This window comes from Centroberyx gerrardi, chromosome 6 (assembly GCF_048128805.1).
Source record: "Centroberyx gerrardi isolate f3 chromosome 6, fCenGer3.hap1.cur.20231027, whole genome shotgun sequence".
Classification (NCBI taxonomy): Eukaryota; Metazoa; Chordata; class Actinopteri; order Beryciformes; family Berycidae; genus Centroberyx; species Centroberyx gerrardi.
The window spans coordinates 1123640-1142464 of NC_136002.1; the positions used below are offsets into that span (position 1 = coordinate 1123640).

The window sequence follows — 18825 nt, forward strand, 5'->3', positions numbered from 1 at the left end:
CCAAACGTGTTGCCCCGCGGCACCACAAAGCCTAAATCCAGAGGGAGACGACATCAGGGCAAGAGCGGCCTACAGCTGGAGCTCGCCAGCCGCCACACCTGATGTCAGTCCCAGCTCGTCAGCGGCCCTTTAAGAGAGGCAGCCGCCTCTTATCCCATTTCCTGAAGTTCATCAAATGAACAGGTAGTCATGAATTACGCCCTGAAAACTTTTTATCTGGTTATAAACACTGTATGCATATTTCACTGTAGACTACAATCAGCACTGACAGTAAAAAAAGTACAAAAAGCTGCAGGTGGAAGCCTAATGGTAGTGATGCTTCTTTTCTTCCTTCTTCGACCTAAGCACTCTTAATCTATCTTCATTTCAAGACTGGAGATCGCCAATGAACCAATGACAGCCCAGCAGGCCTGTTCTGTGTCAGGTAGTGTGTGTGTGTGTGTGTGTGTGTGTGTGTGTGTGTGTGTGTGTATCAGACCCAGAGAAAGGCAGAGAGAGAGAGAGAGAGAGAGAGAGAGAGAGAGAGACTGTGTTCTGGAGTTGACCAGGACAAAGTCCACAAATTTGTGGAAAAAAGTTGCTAAGTGAATGCAATCTGAATGGATGAGATGAAAGAGAGGAATGGGGCTGCTTGTGTGTGTGTGTGTGTGTGTGTGTGTGTGTGTGTGTGTGTGTGTGTGTGTGTGTATCACAGTGACAGAGATGGAGAGAGAGAGAGAGAGAGAGAGGATTTAAGAGGGATGTAGTAGTGAAATGAGCCTTTGTCCTTCATTTGATCCCTCTGCTTAAGAGCTCAGACACAGCACTGAAAGTGCATCTGCCTGCTGTGTGTGTGTGTGTGTGTGTGTGTGTGTGTGTGTGTGTGTGTGTGTGTGTGTGTGTGTGTGTGTGTGTGTGTGTGTGTGTGTGTGTGTGTGTGTGTGCATCAATTGTTGTGAGTGCATATATAAAGCTAAAGTCGGGCTCTAAAGTGCAACCAGTTTGGAATTTCTGTGCGACCTGGACATTAAAGGTGGGAACACTTGTGCACCTACAAAATATTATCTTGGTGCATTTTTTATTTTTTATTTTTACTTCTAGCCAATCAAATGTCAGCTTGACTTTGTGTACCTCAAAGTTGTTTTTAATTGGCTAACATCACATCTCCTTCCTAATGCCGCACTCACATCACGTGTAAATACAATCTGCCGACTGGGAAAAGCCTGTTTATGTCAGCCTCCTAGTAGGAATTACAAGTATGATATGGGATGATTTTTTTGCAACATGGGGGTTATTCGGCGCTTGACTGCCATGAAAACTAGAATATAAAGTTTGTAGCATTAGGATTTTTACTTCCCATTGATTTGAATGAGGCCACGAAAATAGCCTGAAACTGACATTTAACACGTTCGTGAACATATTCAACAACAGATCCTGCTACTGTGATTTTCAGTTGACGTTTGGTCCAACATTTTAGAACATCATTTTGCCAAATTTTTATTGGTAGAAGAGAACATAGCGGAGGATACCATTTAGGAGAGATAGTTCCTGTTTGGGAGACCTACGGATCGACTTTTATTTTTAAATACTAATTTTACTGTAAACCAAGAATAGAATGCAAAATGATGATGGACCCAGGATGCTTTGTTGTCTTAAAAGCAGGATCTGTTGTTGAATCTGTTCACAAATGTGTTAAATGTCAGTTTTCAGGCTATTTTCGTGGCCTCATTCAAATGAATGGGAAGTAAATATCCGAACACTAAGCTCGTCCCCGCTGCATCTGATCTTGGTGAGTAATTTATATTCTGGTTTTCATGGCGGTCAAGTGCCAAATAACCCCTATGTTAAAACTAAGTGGCATATTTGCTTTAATATGGACAATTACATCACCATACTGATGTTGTGATCACCATTAGACAGACCTATCCATCTCCACACTTGGTTTCTCTTGGTTTTAGTGCTGTTCCAGCGCAGGAGAAAGGAGCTTTGCTACTGCTACAGTTGCTTAGCTACCAAGGATAAAATTAGACTATGTAAGCCTCCATCATCACAACATGCGATGGACCCAACGTCTGTCCCAACCCTCCCAACCCAGCTTCTGTTCCTGTTAAAGATCCTCTATCTCTGTGGAAGATAACGTTGCCGGCTCAGAGACAGAGCGGTTAAAACAAGGTTAGTTTTACTGCCAAGCTGGACGAGGCTGTTATCACCATGCTGGCTGTGGAGTTGGGTTGGGCCATCGGACGAATACATCAGGAAACTCGAGAAGCAGATAGCTGCCTTGACAAAAGAACACCCCAGAAAACCCTAAAAATCCCAAAGTCCATTATATACACAACATTTTCGTTGAGAACAAACCGGGTTCAACACTTGGTTCAACCATGACATCTGCAGGCCAAAAGCCACATTGTGACCACTGAGGAGCGGAAAATTCACCAAAAATTCACCAATACCAACATTATGAATGTATGTTCGGTAAAAGCTTTCCCCACTGTTTGCGCTGTACTCTTGAGAAAAAACTACAAAAATACAGTCACATCCAACTGCCTCGTCTAGCTTATGAGTTTCATTCAAACCAAAAATGACTGTAAAAGCTGAACCCAACTAAGGTAGGGGCAATGAGTCAACTAAAAATAAAGAAGACTGTAAGATAAGGTGGATAAGTTAGCTCAGGAATCAGGAGTTTGACTATCACTGCAGGGTGTCTGTCAGGACACGGTAGACAGGAATTCCTTTTAAGGGTTTATTCAGGTTCAGGGTGTACAGGTATTTTTTATGCGTGTGGTCTGGAAGGGAACAGGCAGGAAAATAGGACATTACAATAGTACAGTATAAGTGCAGGAACTTACCAATTATACAATACTATATCCTCATATACTATTATCAACCACCATAATAATAATAATAGTGATAATAATACTCAGTTTACTAAGTATACCAAATTACTGCCCATTTATCTTTATAGAAATAATAATAGTAGTTTGCACATAAAGGAATACCCATACAATATCTGAATGATTTTATTGCTTCCACTACAAAAAATAGTCCGTTAGAGTCTACGGTTGGAACTGCGTCCATAGCAACGTAAACTCTGTAGCCTTCTTAAGATTAGCCTACTTAGCGTTACAATTCACGTTAAACTGAACATTTCCATTGATGGTGAAGTGAGACAAGGTGAATGGGACTTCTTTGGGAATATTGATGTTGACCTTTTTGTCCTCATTCATCTCTACGTTTCCTTCTTGCCAGGGCTTTGCAGTTGACACACCTGGAAACACAATTGTTACTAATGTTACAACTGGTAACAATATTACTATTATCACTACCGTTTAAGTTGCTTAAGTTAGTATGGGTGTCGCGCAGAGTGCGAATTATACAATGACAATCGGGGGGGTCAACTTTTTCTCCAGGGCATAAAGGGAACCCAGTACAGCGCAGACGCGTGCTTCAGTAAACTGAAGTCTAACAATCCTTACAGTGTCTTGCTTGTTTAACGTAATGTCTGCAGTCTGTAGATGATGATAAATCAAATCCATTACACCAGCTCATGGGGCACGTACCACACAACAACTTTTGTAGTCAGGGGTCACCAACAAAGTATTCTCTACATAATTGGCAGGGGGGTCTGGGGGTCCTCCCCCACAAAAAAAATAATAATTTAAAACAAATTTCCTGCATTTCTACACCACCTAACCTCTTGCATTAAGTCAAGAAACAGCAACCCTGTATAATGTTAACCAAAAATGTAAAATTATGTTATATTACTAGATTTCAGCATGGAGGTGCTTACATTCATGACTTTGCATAGGCATACTAACCTAAAAACCTATTATGGAATCGCGAGAAAGTTTCAGAGCGACAGACACAGAGCGTCCCCGTAACCATAGTAACTCACTCTCACTCCTGCCTGCGTGGCGCGAGAGGAGAGGGAGAGACGCAGAAGAGCCGCTGACTGAGATTACTCTTAACAGCATGCATGGGAATAAATTAGGCCTACAATATAATAGATTTGTGTATATTTCTTCTCGCTTTCCCCCATGGTCTGAATAACTCTCTGCTGCACGGTGCTGCTCTGTCTCGTCTCGTGCGCTGTCAGTGTCTCTTTTCGCGCCGCGACGTTATCAGTGATGAATTTGTTTTTCACTGCGTGAGAAAATGGACTTGTGGCGTGAGAGCGTGTGGAAGTGTCTACTGCGTGAGTTTCACGGTCAATGCGTGAGAGTTGGCAGCCCTGGCGTCTCCATTGGCTTGCGCGACGCACGACTTTAAAGCCTTGTTTGAGTGAGGCAGGCAGACGAGACGTTCAACTAACGTCAAGGTTAAGAAATGGTATGGTCCACTTTAGGGGTGTCTGAAATCGTATTACAAGATTCTTCTAGGCATGAATATGGGAAATATATTGTAATATTTACGATTACAAGTAAGAAGGATATATAAATATTTCGACCCCGCCGACCTGTTGTTTTTACCTCTTTTGGGGGGGTCCAAGTCTTAATTAGGGGGGTCAGACCCCCCCAATCTCCCCCGTAATTCGAACCGTGGTGTCGCGAATAAGCTGACTTTGTTAAATTTAAATTAACTGTTAAATTTACCGGACTTCTTTCTGCGGATTGATATGATTGGACGTGGTCCTCCAGAGTCTATGATCAGAACTGCGTCCATAGCAACGGTCTGTTATTCATAGCAGCGGTCTGCTATTCAGAAATAACAGACCGTACAATGCCGTAATTGACCAATCAGAATCGAGTATTCAACAAAGCCGTGTAATAATTACTATTAATTGGTAGTCATGAGATGACAGTACAAAAACTATGACTTTATAACCTCACACTAGGATAGAAATAATTATTCCAGCAATAATGCTAGCTTGAGTTATACAGGTAGAACATATAAAAATGGGCAAAAAACAGGAGAAAAAACACCCTGAACTTGTACTATTCACTATAAAGAAAGGTACTGTAGGTAGGAACAATCCACTCCATGTAATCTTGTGAAGAACTGGCTGAATTAGACTACTGAATAGGGTGGAGTAGTAAAGGGGCATTCCTATTGGTCATTGGAATGATTGACTCATGTATCAGCCAATAAACACAGGAATTGATTAAATGGCGATTAACATTACAACTAATTATAGAGCAACATTAGGAAAGTCATTACAACGTCCGTGACCTAATCACCCTTTTGTACAAAGACCCTGTACCAGTTTGGGCACATTTTAGCTTTAGCAATCATGATGAAGGATAAAGCGAAGTGTAAACACGGTTGGAAAAGGGAACACAAAGCAGTTTGTTTCACCCCTTTAACCATTGCATCGAATATGGCGAGTGTATGCAAAGAAAAAAGAGGCAGCTGGCAAGCGCTTATTTTGAAAATTTAAAAGACATGACATTCATTTTTCATTTCAACTAGAGCAATGAAAATGTAAATGCGGTATTTATAAACCAAGGTAAAAAAAAAAGTTGATTTGATCAAGTTGATTTAAACTTGATACTTGTTTAGTTTAAATCAACCACTCCACCACCCCACGCCCCTTCCCCCCCTAGCATGATGATTAATATGTTCAGCATCAGCAATATATGTGATGACAATCAGTTGATAGTATCCTATCAGCTAACCCTACTGTAGAGCAGGGGAAGCTTGGGCTGGTTGAACCTAGGGCCAGATGGTTTGGACTGCAGCCATATTCTCATAGAAAATAAAAGCAAGGAGCTGGACATGATACTAATAGTCCAGGTGAAACAAGCCAGAAACAGGCCAAATCTTTGAGATTTGTATTAAAGCACCAAAATTGGTCTACATGTACAGTTTGATGCCCTGAACATTTTCAGAACATTTTTGGAGTCATTGCAAAAATGGTATCAATTGAAAACACATGTCTACACCTACTGCATGTTTAGATGGCCAAGGAATAGAGTAGTGTTGACAAAAAACATGATGAACTGATCAGATCATCATGTGATGGCGAATCCAATGATATTGTGTAAAAAAAAAATCAAATTGCAATTGTCAGAGAAGTGAGAACATTGCCTCTTTCCCATATGCCTCACTGCAATTTCATTCATTTCTTTACACAATATTTGAAAGAAAAATTGCCGCCATGGCTAACCAGTTTTGCATTGGCTCTGATTCTGAAAATGTTCTGGGCATCAAACTGTACATGTATAATAATAATATGTTGTTTTTTTTACACACGCCTGAACAATTTATGCACATTTGGCCTGGACTGCAAAGACTAGATGCAAGGGGAGTTCACATTCACCAATACAAAAAAAAAGCTTTGAACGGTCAAAACATCAAACTAATCAAACTAAGATGTTACAATGCACATTTTCCATTTTATTCAGTCTGTTGTTTTCTTCTATCTGTGACTCCCAACTCCCCTTCAAACCAGGCTTCACTGGGTCTTTGACCTTCCCACCAGAGGCTTTACAGGTCCAGACTGTACAATACGGCCACATTCACTTTGTGCTTTTAAGATGTGACTAAAGACCAGGGCCACACACACACATACACACACACAAAATAAAGAGCTATAAATAGCATAACCAGGACAAATACAGCGTCTCATTTTCGCTGACGTCACATTCATGACACCATACCTCCAGGGCTGTTCCCGACGACAGGAACGCACGGCTACTCTGTCTGAGTGTGTGTGTGTGCGTGTGCATGTGTGTGTGTGTGCAGACAGTCAGACACACACTTTTCTGACTAAATAGGATTATTTGTCCTGTGGGTGAAGTGAGGACAAAATGTTGTGGGGCAGGAGAGCATGAGCATCAACACATTCTCCATAATACCATCGGTGAGTTTGAATTTACCTCCGCGCGCATGTGTGTGTGTGTGTGTGTGTGTGTGTGTGTATGCGCGCGCACTGTACACTATATTTCTATGGCTGATTGTGTGTGTGCTGATGAGCACGGGGTGTGTAGGCTATTCACACAGGTTTAATCCTAATTGCTTTCCATGCCGCAGTGCTCTGTCACTGAATTATACACTACCAGTACACAGTGTGTGTGTGTGTGTGTGTGTGTGTGTGTGTGTGATTGTGTTGGCTGCCCCCGCAGTGAGGGCAACCACAGGCTATCATTACCAATGTTATTTTTCTCCTCAGTGCAGGAAATCTAGCCTACATTCAGCAGTGTGTGTGTGTGTGTGCAGCCAGAGGCCCAGCCCTGTTCTCCACAAATCCCAGCCACAAGCAGTCCGACCTCAGTCTAAAACAGGAGAGAGATGAAGGAAATGCAGATAGTGATACCAGATATGAAACCACTTCCAGTTAAAAATAGATTAGTCATGTCTGAGAATTCACTCAAATCGAACATCAAACCTCGAGTAAAAGCTGACACCAACAGCCTTGTGTCAGAAATCAAAGCAACCTGACTTGATTTCCTGCCTTTTAACCCAATGAAAGATGTTAGATCTCTCTGATGGAGACAAATGGATTACAGCTGGCTCATTCTGCCCAATGATCCACCCGGAACTCTGTATAGTTCAGTAAGGTCGGTGTTACAACTGTTAATGTAATAACTTCCCAGTAACGTAATACACCATTAATGTAATGCAGTTAACAGTGTAATAATCCTGTTAATGTAATACATTTCCCATTAATGTAATAAATGTTATCTGCTGTTAGTGTAACACGGTATTATTTTCATGGGTTTTATTATGTTATCTGGAAGGCAAAAAAAACTGAATTTCCAAAATGTGATAATTTAAATGATAATGTAACAATAGTCAGAATTACATACATTACCCATTCATAAATTTGGTTATAGTGTTGCATTAAAAAAAAGATGAATATGTATGGAAGTGGGCTTTGGTGATTATTGTAAATGACTTACCTGGCTAGTCAGAGTGATTTTGCATCATACTCATATACTCAGATTATCAATAGGCTGTACCATAGAAATGTCATCCCTACCAGATTTAACTGACTCTGCATGAAGGAAGCCTTTCTATTTCTACCAGTTGCATTGCCTCAATGGTCAACAGGTCCATTTAAACTAATTTAATGCTCCTCAAGTCCTAATGTGCCACATCCATGCCCTTTAATTAATTAATTTGCAACTAGAATCGAGATGTTGAAACAATAAGCAGCTAAACATTAAACAGGTGAGACTTAGAAAAGGTGAGTGGGCCTGTGCACATTATGAGGTAATTACACAGCTCTTGTTTTCAGTGCCTGCCTATTAACACCTACGAGATAATAACTATAAAATAGATAAATATTTGTGGATCACTGACTTAAAATACAAAAAGTTCAATCTCCAAAAAACACAATGGTAGTAGAAAAAATTGTGAGGTTTCCAGATAAACCTCAACATTTTTGAGGTTATTCTACACTCACAAATCGTATTTATTACTTGAAACACTAGAGGGCGCTGTGTAGTTCAGATGTGTGTACTTTTTTCCACTGAGCTATTTTCCCAAAGTAGTAGAGTATAGTGTCTCTGTAAAATAAATAATTAGAACCTTAAATATATCTCTTGCAAATATTTGAGAAATAGCTTTTTGAGTTGCTAAGTCCATGCGGTAGCATCAAAATCACACAGACAACCAACTTCGCACATTGTTGTTCTGTTGGTGGTGCTATTTTTCTTTGTTTAGTCATAGTTTGGGAATTCTTTAGCATGAAAGTGGTCAAATTTAAACATACTGCATATCAGCAAAAAATATTGACTATACTGATCCCTAGTCAATAACCAACAAAACATCCAAATCATTTAATAATGAAAATTTCCAGCCTCGATGATGTCAGAATATACCTACACACACACACACACACACACACACACACACGCACACACCATTATCCCATTACATTTGGGAATGCTAATATTCACAGTGCATCTGGGAAGTGAGTCCTCTATCGGAGTCTTCTTTCTCTTTATTCATTTTTCTCTCTGTCTGTGCTTTGCTGTCCCCCTGCCAGCCTGTGTTCCTCCAGCCTTTGTTATACCAATGGAGGCACTGGAGTTGAACCCACCAGACACTGAGAGACAAAGCAGTAGAGGACAGAGAGGTGGAGGAAACTTTCTATTCAGACGCCAACAGCTTAAGGCCCTGACACAACAGGCCGACGGTCGGCCATTGGCCAATGTCGGGCCGTCGGTAAGCGTCTGTGTACCTAGTTTTTGCGGTGTGTCCCGCAACGTTGGCACTAGTCGGACCCCTGTCGGCGGCTTTTCGGCCGATTGAGCATGTTGAATTGGCGGCGGAGCCCGTCGGTGAGAGAGATCATTCTGATTGGCACGAGAAGAGAAACGGAAGTGACGAAAGCAAGCAAACGATGAAGTCAAGAGGGCTACTTTGATTAAAAGTAGCGAAACCGTCTGTGATGAGCGAGAGTGGTGTGAAAATGGTAAGCAAACGCTGCTTTGTTTACGGTTTGTATATCCGCAGTCCTAGGTCTTCCGGTTTCCCTTTTTGAATGACAAATACAGACTACCGAGTTATTTCCCCTCACGCAGGCGCAGAACATACGTGCTAGTTGGCCGTTGGCTGTAGTCTTTGCGGTGTGTTCAAGTGCAACTTTTTGGACCAGACACAGGCAACGTGAGGCGACGCAACAGTCGGCCTTCGTCGCCGCTGGTTCTTTGATGACGGTTTGGTGTGTCAGGGCCGTTAGACTTCATCCACATCCATGGCACTCCCTCTGGACTAAATACTGCATCAGCACACAGAATACATGATAGAAACACTAACCCTAACCCTAACCTTAACCCATAACACTTACCCTAACCTAATCTTAATCCTAATCTTAATTCTAACTAGCCTTAACCTTAACCCTTGCCTGAACCTAAACCAAATTCTAATCTTAAACCTAACCCTAAATCCTAATCCTAAACTAGCCCCTTGTAGAAGAGTACTGGCCAAAATGTGGTCCTTATAAGTACAGAAGTACAAGAACACACACACACACACACACACACACACAGGCTCCATCCATATCCTGGCTGACATGTCAACCCTAGCAAAGTACTCTACAAGACTCTCGCCGCTCCCTCTCTTAAGCCTGCAATTATGATAAATGCAGCCATTAATCCACTAATTATGGTAATAAAATAAGTGTGGCTCTGTGTAACATGCACAGTGTGTGATTAGTGTGCGCTGACGGTCGAACGTCTTGCTCTGTGGTCCTGGAAGAAACAGGAAGTGGAGGGCTAGCCGATGGAAAGAGTGACCAAGCTCTTTGTAAAGAGGAGAGACTGGAGGAGGAGAGGAGTTTCTGAACCTGAAGACATCCAAGCCATCATGAACTAACTGAACTGACCTGCGATGTAGTGGGAAATATAAGGTGGGTGAACTAAGACCTCCGGTCAGTGATTATTAAATCACAACCCTCGATCATTCAAAATCAATTATATTTTCAGAAATCTCACTCATGCTTTTCCCCTTAAAGGAATACAGCGAGATTTGGCAGACTGTCCCAAGTGATGAGAACACAGACACCAAAATCATCCATGTGTCCCTGGCTCCGATGCTCCATGCTAACATTTAAAGACCCCACGAAGTGGCATGGAGAGCATGATTTGCTTCCATGTACTGACATATTTCCGAATGAAACAGAAACCTAGGGCTGGAAGCGTCAGCGGGAGGGGCTTATTTGAATATAAATGAGATATGGAGGAAGTGGGTGGTTCAGATCAAACATGGACAGCAGTCTACATCAGCAGAAATGTGCTGGTCACTGGCAACAATATCGGCAAAAAGGTAAAAAAAAAATAATAATAATTCATTTCATGGGGTCGTTAAACATATACTATGTTGAGTGATAGTAAGCTCCATGCTAACATTTTAGTATACACTATGTTGAATGGTAGCAGGCTAACACTTTAGCATATGCTATGTTGAGTGATAACAGACTCCATGCTAACACTTTAGCACACTATGTTGAGTGATAGTAGGTTCCATGCTAGCACTGTAACATACACTATGTTGAGTGATAGTACTCTTTTCATTCTGATAGGACAAAGGGATTTTTTTTCCCATTCGCCTGCAGTGCCCTATCTTCTTATAACTTAACTTACTTATCAGCCTGTTTCTAACTAAGCTGTATTCTTTGAATTTACCTCATGAAGATATATGTCAGCCTAAAGAGGCAGGTAGACTGAGTTTAGATGGATTAACTGATGTTAACTAACCGTTGCCTTCCTGTATATGTGTGTGTGTGTGTGTGTGTGTGTGTGTGTGTGTGTGTGTTCCCCGGTGTCTATTTGCCTTGCCATTTAATCACTGCTGCACATTCAAGGCTCTCCACAAAGCTGGTTTTGTTGGGAAACAAAGACGAGGGGTTACTCCCGCCCATTAAAAATTAATCGCTGTAGAATTGGGAGCCATGAATTCTCCTCTTCACCTCCTCCTCCTCCTCCTCTTTCTTTCTCTCTCTCCTCCAAACACAGCGGTTCCCAGGGATAAGTGACACTGTGATTAAGAGTCTTGATGTGAAGAGCTTCCTGCTGAACGGAGTGGGAGGGAGAACGACAGGGAAAGGTTAGGCTTCTAAGGTAAGTGTGTGTGTGTGTGGAGAGAGGGGGGAGGGGGGGTGAACATGGGTGTCTGATGTTAAGCCTATCCAGTTACAGCAAGTACAGGCCTACTACAGCAATACATCTATATGAACACACACACACAGCAAGTATACTCCTGTGAAAGGCTCATTCACGAAATTCCCAGCAGCCTCTAGCTCTGCTTTATCTGCTGGACTAACGCACAATTAATATGCAGGGCCAAGTCATTTAAAGGCTGTTTCACAAAGAGCTGTAAATGAATGAATATTTAGTGCTGTAATGAAGAAATATGCAAATAACACGCTGGTCTTGTGTGCTTGGCATGTTCGTGTTCAACATTGATACGGCTCAGTGAGCAGGTCAGTGTGTGTGTGTGTGTGTGTGTGTGTACTAAAGGTACACGCCAGAATAATGCTCTTTAAGTTGTAATTGTGTTTGTAGTGTTTCCCAGCAGCTCCTGGCTGATTTATGAGGCTTGCCAAGGCTCGGCTAACAAGGGCCATAAATCCTCCCCTCCGCTCTGCTCCTGTTCATCACCTTGGGACAAGCACACCAGGTTAACGACTGTGTGTGTGTGTGTGTGTGTGTGTGTGTGTGTGTGTGTGTGTGTGTGTGTGTATACTGTTCATACACAATTGCTGTATTTCAAAACGTTCTGCGCTGCTTGTAGATTGCTCCACATCATATTTTGTCATGTAAATCAGTCTCTGTCAAAACGTAATTGCATATATAGTGTTTAACATGTAAAAAAAAAAAAAGTCATGTATTTTTATTGGTTTTATTGTGTCTCGTGTGAGGTTTCCTACTGGAAACAATTTTTAATTTGTCTTTTTTTTTTTTTTTGCTCTGCCACTAGTTTTAGAATTGAGATGAGGGTGTATTGCTGACTTGCAGCCTCTGGATGTCCTCAAACTCCCAGAGAGTTAAACTCTTCACCTGGCTGCTGACAGCTATCCTGACCCATGGATGAACTCTGACCCAGACCCATGACCCCTGCCTCACCCAAGGGCCTCAACAGGTTATCTCCCTTCTCTATCGTCCAGGTGGTTTCTTTCAACCAGCTGACTGTCACATTGCATCACAGCAGCCCGCCGCAGTATACAGAATGACATCCAAACAGCCGTGGAAATCAAATAAAAAAGCTTTGGGCTCAGCCAGAGAAACCACAACACAGAGAATAAAACACAATCTGTACCTCTGAAATTGATAATGGCCGTGGGTGTGGGTTCAGAAAAGAAGTTATAGCTTGTATTAAATGTAATAATACAGCGTTCTCCTGTCCACCAGGATCAGAATTGACCTTTTTGGCTGTGGAACAATTTGATAAAAAGCAGTTGTTGTTCTAGCCCACACTATGAGTCTTGGTTGTTCCTAATGCTGTTTTTTTCAAGCCTTTTCCAGCAGCTCCGAATGACCAGGACTCATATTATGACTTATTAACGATTACTATTTTTCCCACTAAGAACGTTTTCTTGCTGGGGGATAAACAGCCTCTTTATTTGACAGTTCAGCACTACAATGTCGGGTCTCAGAGCAATTAGCAAGTGAGAAAGAGAAAGCCCAGTGTAAATTAAACTTTTTTGCTATGGTAAGCACTGTAGCAGTTCAGAGCATCAGCTTGAGAAGTATCTGAGCATACCAACCTTCAGCGTGGTTTGGAGGTTGATTATTTGCCTCCCTGGTTAAAGTTTGAGTGGAGCTGACAGGTCGAATTCCATTTTTCTCTCCACACCCTGTAAAATAGCTCAAATCTTTAAAGAATCTGGGCATTTCCAAGAGTGCAACCTGCCAAACAATCCATCAACTACATTGTTTGACATTATCATTATTTGAACACTAGCATGTTGGTATAGGGCGAAGAAACACTACTGGTAAAGGAGCATTTGCTGTTTAATGAGCTTTTCCCCAAAGGAGAATAAAAAGGACACTAGACTGCTAGCGTACTCAAAACAAAAACAAACCACTTTAATTTATTTTAATTATTTTCTTATTTACCAGGCAGGTCAATTACGAACAAATTCTTATTTGCAAAGTCGGCCTGGCAATTGAAATGACAAAAACAAAAAGACCTTGGTAAAAGTCTCTAGCAAGTTTCAAGGACTAGAGGTGGATTCTCCTGCTCCTCCCTTTAGCTAAGCAGTATAGAAAACAAGAGGACATGGATTCACACTGTTCTCTGATTCTCATTCCACAACACATTCCCAGAATGGGATGAGGAATCACTCCTGTGGGGAGCATGGCTTGCTGGGGATCTAAAGGCAATTTGAAGGCGTCAAGATAATTTACCATCGCCCTCAGAAATGGGGGTGATGCTGTTTAAAGGCTCCTACCCATCCACCATTGTTTCCTCTTTGTCCTTTGCTCTCCTCTAAACCTTCCCCAGTTCAAGTAGAAACTGCACATCCCCATAACTCATGGGGTGACATGAGGCAGATCACTCAGCATTCCAAGGTCATAGTAATTATAACCCTTGTCTCTTTCCACCTCTACTCTCTTGTCTGGCCTCCACCTATTAAATAGAAAGGAAGCGGTCCATCCCTCCCTAGCCTGGCTGACTGGACTTCAGAGCCAGAGCTCTTTAAATAAATAGAATCAGGGAATTCGAAGAATACCTCAAAGTGGAACATCAGAAAGGCCCTGTCAAAACTCTCCAGGTCTCTCCAAGCTATAGCCAGAGAGACTAAAGGGAAAAGGGAGGGGACATAAAGGCTCAGGCAGAAATGACATGACAACTGGACTAAATGTAAATAAAGAGTTCAGTGGGGTAATTCAATCTGGCAGCGAAGCTATCTTCCAGACTCAAGCTAAGCTTATAAATCGCAGCTCTAAACCTTTTTAAGAACCCCCATGTCCCAGACCTAGCAGCCTGATCCACAATTAGACTCTTTGTCAGCGGCTGGACAGGCTGTCCAGAGAATCTCACTCTCTCATCACAGTCCATACAAGACTTATAAGGTCCAGTACCATTAAACACACACATCCATTAAACACACACACACACAAACACACACAAACACACACAGATCAGGCAGTGTTAGTCAGCTTAAGAGGATGAACAGCACATTAAACGTAACAAACTGCACACACAGTGCCATCTTCCAGTCTGTCTAATGTCCAATTTTAAATGCCCGTAAATCCCAAGAATAAAGCAAGACTAATCAAAAGCATGATACACGTTAGAAGATGTTCAGAGGGAACTTACCAGTCTCTTCGTCAATGGCGAATCGGCCGAGCCCGCTCCCATCACGAATGGAGTACTGGATTTCTCCATCTCTGCCGTCGTCATCGTCTCGGGCGGTGACTTGGAGTACGGTGGTTCCGATTCGTGCGTTCTCTTTAACTGATCCTGTCAAGGCGAAGTGGGAGAAGTATGGAGCGTAAAGGTTTTCATTCACGTCCACCACCTCCAGCTCCACAAAGGTGACAGAGAGAAGAGAGACAGGTCGTCCCTTGTCCTTAGCCCTCACAGTAAGGTTGTAGAACTGCTGGGTCTCATAGTCCAACTCCTTGGTCAGCCAAATGGCCCCGCTGGTCTTGTCCACCTCAAACTTCCCATTGTAGTCATTGGCTAGAGAGTACCGGACCTGGCCTCCCAACCCCAGATCTGGATCCTGGGTTTCCAACCAGGCCACAACAGTTCCAACTGGAAGATCTTCCAGAGCCCTGGCACTGTAGACACTGGGGATGAACAGCGGGGGACAGTCGTTGACATCCTCCAATGTGATCTTCAAAGAGGTCACAGAGAACTTCTGGTTCTCTTTCTCTGCCTTGTCTCGGGCCTCAATCTTCAGGTTGAAAGCAGAGACAAACTCCCTGTCTAGCTGGCCAGCAACATACACTATGCCGTTAGTGCTGTTGATACCAAACTGGGTGGTGCTGGTCAAAACAGAGTATACAATCTCCCCATTAGGTCCAAGATCTTTGTCAGTGGCCTCGACCTGGATGACATCTGTGCCTATGGCAGTGTTTTCTGGTATGACAGTTCTGTAGCCTCCTTCTTGCAAAAACTGGGGTGCATTATCATTGGCATCCTCTATGTAGACAGTAAGCAAACGCCAGGCAGCTTTCTGTGGCAAGCCAAGGTCATAGATAGTTAAGTTGAGGAGATACCGATCTCTCTTCTCTCTGTCCATGGGCAGGAAGACACTGATAAGGCCAGTCTCCATGTCAATGGTAAAACAGCTGTCTGTGTTTCCATCTGAAATAGAGTACAGAATCTGACCGTTGAAACCTGTGTCCCCATCATAGGAATTCACCTTGAAAACACTGGAGCCGACCTTTAGATCTTCCCGCACTGCTATATCTGTGGGGAAGGCTTTATCAAACTGCGGGGTTTGTCGATTGACAGAGAAAAGGTCAATAAAGCCTTCCTCGATTTTGGGCTTGGTGCTAGCTTTGGACTTTTTGAGTAACTTTTCAGCTAACTTTTGGGCTACCCTGGTCTCTTTGCAGTTGAAACTTTTAGGAGGTGATTTCCCATGAACAACTGAGATGTTAACAAACATAGGATCTGAAAAGTTCTCACCATCTGTGGCAGTTATTTTGAGACTAAAGACCCCGTTCTTTGGACTGGCAGTGGCAAGGGACCGTCGCAGTGTAAGGACCCCTGAATCTGGGTTGAGGTCAAAGAACCCCCATTCGTTCCCTGAAAGAATCTTATATTTTACTAGCTCTAATTCATCTATATCGATTGCAGACATTGTGGTAATCACTTCATCCACTGGAAAATCCCTAGAAACCACCCCCTGGCATGCTACCTTCTCAAACAAGGGCTGGTTATCATTTACATTCTCCAGATGGATTGTTACATTGACTTCACTTTCTCGCCTGTAAGGTGACCCCCAGTCAGATGCCCTGACCACAAACACAAAGCTCTCTGATGAGGATTCAAAGTCCAACTCTTTAGTGGTGCTGATGATACCGGAAAACTGATTGATTTTGAAGGGTAGGGGCTGAAGACTGGAAATGCTGTAGGTTATGTATCCATTTTCTCCTTTATCCTCATCCACCGCAGAAACCGTTAGCACATTGGTCCCAACCGGTACGCTCTCATTGACAAAAACCTCATAAGATGATTGAGCAAATGTTGGGGTGTTGTCATTGGCATCCTCAATAGTGACCTGGACTTTAACTCTGAGCTTACTATCTACTTCCAACACCTCAAGATTAAAGACATCCTGGGGTGCCTGGGTGAACCAGCGGGCGGTGGAGATTACACCTGTTAAAGTGTTCATCTGGAAGTAGGCAGAATCTGCTGAAGGAGTCAGGATATATTCTGCATCATCAGGCTCTGGACTGATTTTAACAGCCTCTACAATTGTGCCTGGGGGTGAAATTTCATTCAGACTAATTTCATAAGACTCCTGTTCAAACTTAGCATCTACTGTCTGTGATTTCTTGACCATAAGGTGGACAACCTTGACAGCAGAGAACTTCTGCGGGGTGCCCCTGTCTTTAGCCTGGAGAGTGAGGTTATAGCCATTAGGGTAACTCTCCCAGTCTACTGACTCAGATGCCTTTATTGCAAACTCGCCATCTTCAGATCTTTCTAGGAAAAACTGCTCAGAGGAGTCTCCAGCCACAATGGCCATTGAGTCTATTTCTCCATTTAAACCTTCATCCAGATCCTCCACAGTGACCACGGCGTACACAGGGTCTTTATCCAACCATGAGGGGATGTGGGTGACCACACTCATGACTGGGACATGCTCATTCACACGCTCTACATGGACAAAGAGCTTGGCTGTGCTGCTGACCCCATTATTTCCATAGAGCTTCATGCCTCGGTCCACCGCCAGGATTTCTAAGTCATATCGGTTCTGCTCATCAATGTTGAGCTTCCCGCTGAGGGAAACCACTCCACTAGTTGGATGTACTGTGAAGAGCTCCATTTTCTCCTTAAAGAAGTAGTAAAACTCCCCATTGGAGCCAATATCTGCATCAGTGGCAGTAACTTGTGCTATGCTAGTCCTGAGAGGGGTGCTCTCCGCTATGGTAACGGAGTAAGTGGTGGGAGAGAACAAGGGTCGAAGGTCATTCATATCCAAGACCTGGATGCTGACTTTGGTCCAGGTTTCAAGGAGGGCCTCACCCTTGACGGAGGCTTTCACTGTCAATACATAATTATCCTGAATCTCTCGGTTCAAGATGGCTGCGTTGCCACCTTTAGTCCTTATGCGTAAGAAGCAGAAGTCACCCAGCACATACTCCTCTGCTTTGAAGAATCCTTCATCATCACCTGAGGTGATTCTGTAGCGGATCTCCCAGGAGCGCAGGGCCAGGTGGATGCCCATTTTAACTTTACTGTTGGCATAGGTGCGCGCCGCTGAGTTCTCATAAACTGTGGCGTGGTAGACAGCCTGAGTGAAACTGAAGCGAGGTCCATTCTGGGGGGGCCCTTGGGTGTCCTGGCCGCGGCAGGGTGGCGGCTGGAAGAGCAGCAGCAACAGCAGCAGGGCCAGGCCAAGGAGAGGGGCTCGCACGCCTGCCCACTGGCCCATATTCACATCCATTCCATCATCACTCCATCCTGAAACACACAGAGAGAGAAAGAGAGAGACAGAGAGAGAGAGAGAGAGAGGGAGAGGTTAGCCACAGGGGGAGGGATTTACAGCAACAAAAGCCATGCCACGTATCCACGACTTGACCTTTCAACTCTCTGGCCTGACAGGCTACTAATTATCCATTGGATCACAGAGATTGATTGGATGTGGGAGGGGGAGGGGGATGACAGAGTGCACAGTTACCGGGCAACCAAAATGAAGGCTGACATCATCCCTGTGTGGACTCTGTGGACACTGACAGTCAATTGCAAGTTTCAGAAAAACCAGAGGTGGTTTAGGAAGGAACAAAATAATTGCACGGCTAGCAAGAGGAGTGTAACATCACCAAAACACACACCAAAGAAAACACACAACTACCCCTGCAGAGGACAGAATAACAGGCTGCCGCACAATGACCCTATCATAACCCTTTTCCTGAAATACAGGAGAACTGCTACACTATGTTTCAAATGCATGTAGTATCTTCAGAGGTAAAACCGATATGGTTTTAGAGCTAAGAGCCAGATAGCCGCTGTGTTCAGATTTTGTTCTCTCTTTCAGAAAAAAAAATACTATTCTGAAGTAAGCAGCCACAAATATGTGCCAATCTGGGCACTGGGAGAAAGCCTGATCCGGTAAATGCCATGTTGTGGCGATAGGAGCGCCACAGTGGTCTGCATTCTGATGACTCGGCACTTTCCATCGCAGTGGATGGAGGGATGGACGGGAAAAGCGTACATGTCCGGGAGCGCTGCTAATAACACACTGCTGAAACACACACACCAATATACAAA

At 43.3% G+C, this 18825-nt stretch overlaps 1 protein-coding gene across 5 annotated transcripts in view; it reads right to left on the reverse strand.

Moving 5' to 3' along the window:
* The window catches only part of fat3a (FAT atypical cadherin 3a), a 126901-nt gene extending 108900 nt beyond the window's left edge, over nucleotides 1-18001 (reverse strand). For all 5 annotated transcript variants that reach the window (XM_071905366.2, XM_071905365.2, XM_078284096.1 and 2 more), the window contains exon 1: nucleotides 14692-18001. In XM_071905366.2, the coding sequence (XP_071761467.1) occupies nucleotides 14692-18001 (3310 nt within the window). The remainder of the gene's footprint in view (nucleotides 1-14691) is intronic.
* Between the last annotated feature and the right edge of the window lie 824 nt (nucleotides 18002-18825).